The 907-nt window shown below is 35.6% G+C and overlaps 1 protein-coding gene across 1 annotated transcript; it reads right to left on the bottom strand.

The window, feature by feature from the left end:
• Positions 1 to 306: 306 nt before the first annotated feature.
• On the bottom strand, positions 307 to 763 carry LOC109116703. Its single transcript, XM_019202607.1, has one exon. The coding sequence runs from the start codon at positions 691 to 693 to the stop codon at positions 424 to 426; it is 270 nt and encodes an 89-aa protein (XP_019058152.1). The 5' UTR covers positions 694 to 763; the 3' UTR covers positions 307 to 423.
• Between the last annotated feature and the right edge of the window lie 144 nt (positions 764 to 907).

Here is a 907-nt window from a genome sequence, read left to right as displayed (position 1 = left end):
CTAATCATAACCCTAGATGAGTCTGGTGATTGGTTTCTGCGTATAAACCTCTTTTGAATTTGATGGTTAGAAATTAAATAAACTTATACTCTCTCCTGTTCCAAAATATTTGTAGTTTTACGTTATTTTTTATTATTTTTATAATGTTTTCCTATTAAATTCCAATAGATTATTAGTGATAACATTGTTTTTATCATTAAATAATGATATATACGACTTTTTTTTGTTTTCTTAAAAAATGTGAAATAATTTAAAACAATAATTATTTTGAAACAATTATTTTGAAACGGAGGGAGTATTCAAATACCATTTTCTTATAATAAATTTATATGATTTACACCACATTAAATGAATCAAAACAAAACACGTATAGATTTACTTTTGAATACAAATCTTTGAACTCGTAAGAATAAAAAAAAAGTTTCAATGTCCGCGTCCTCTCTTGCTTGGCCCCGAAGCTAACCGGAAAGCAAAACTCCTCGTTAATCGCCGATCACCGGAATTGTTCGCCGCCGCCGCCGCCAAGAAGGAGCCAAAACCACCGACTGGCTCAGGTGGTGGCGTTGGCGGTTGATCACAGCCGTTCATCTCTGTTCCCTTTGATCGTAGGGATCTGCTTTCAAATTCACCAAACATGGACGAGACAAGCAACAAGATCATGCCCACTACCATACTTATGCTCTTCTTCTCCATCTCTCTCTCTCTCTCCGTGTGAAAAATGGGTCTGCGATTGTTGAGTGATTCTACCTCTGAGGAGTTTGTGTGTGTGTATATATATATATATGTATATACTTGTATGTACGTGTGTGTGTGTACGCTAAGGTCTTTTCTTGACCAAGAATGTAGAACTTTTTGCCTTTTCCTCTTCTTTTTTTTTGGTGCGACCGTCTCTAATCTTCGACGCTCT

The sequence above is a fragment of the Tarenaya hassleriana genome, unplaced genomic scaffold (genome assembly GCF_000463585.1).
Source record: "Tarenaya hassleriana unplaced genomic scaffold, ASM46358v1 Cleome21, whole genome shotgun sequence".
In the NCBI taxonomy this organism is placed as follows: domain Eukaryota; kingdom Viridiplantae; phylum Streptophyta; class Magnoliopsida; order Brassicales; family Cleomaceae; genus Tarenaya; species Tarenaya hassleriana.
Note: the sequence above shows the minus strand (reverse complement) of the source record. Positions and strands in the feature narration are given on the sequence as shown.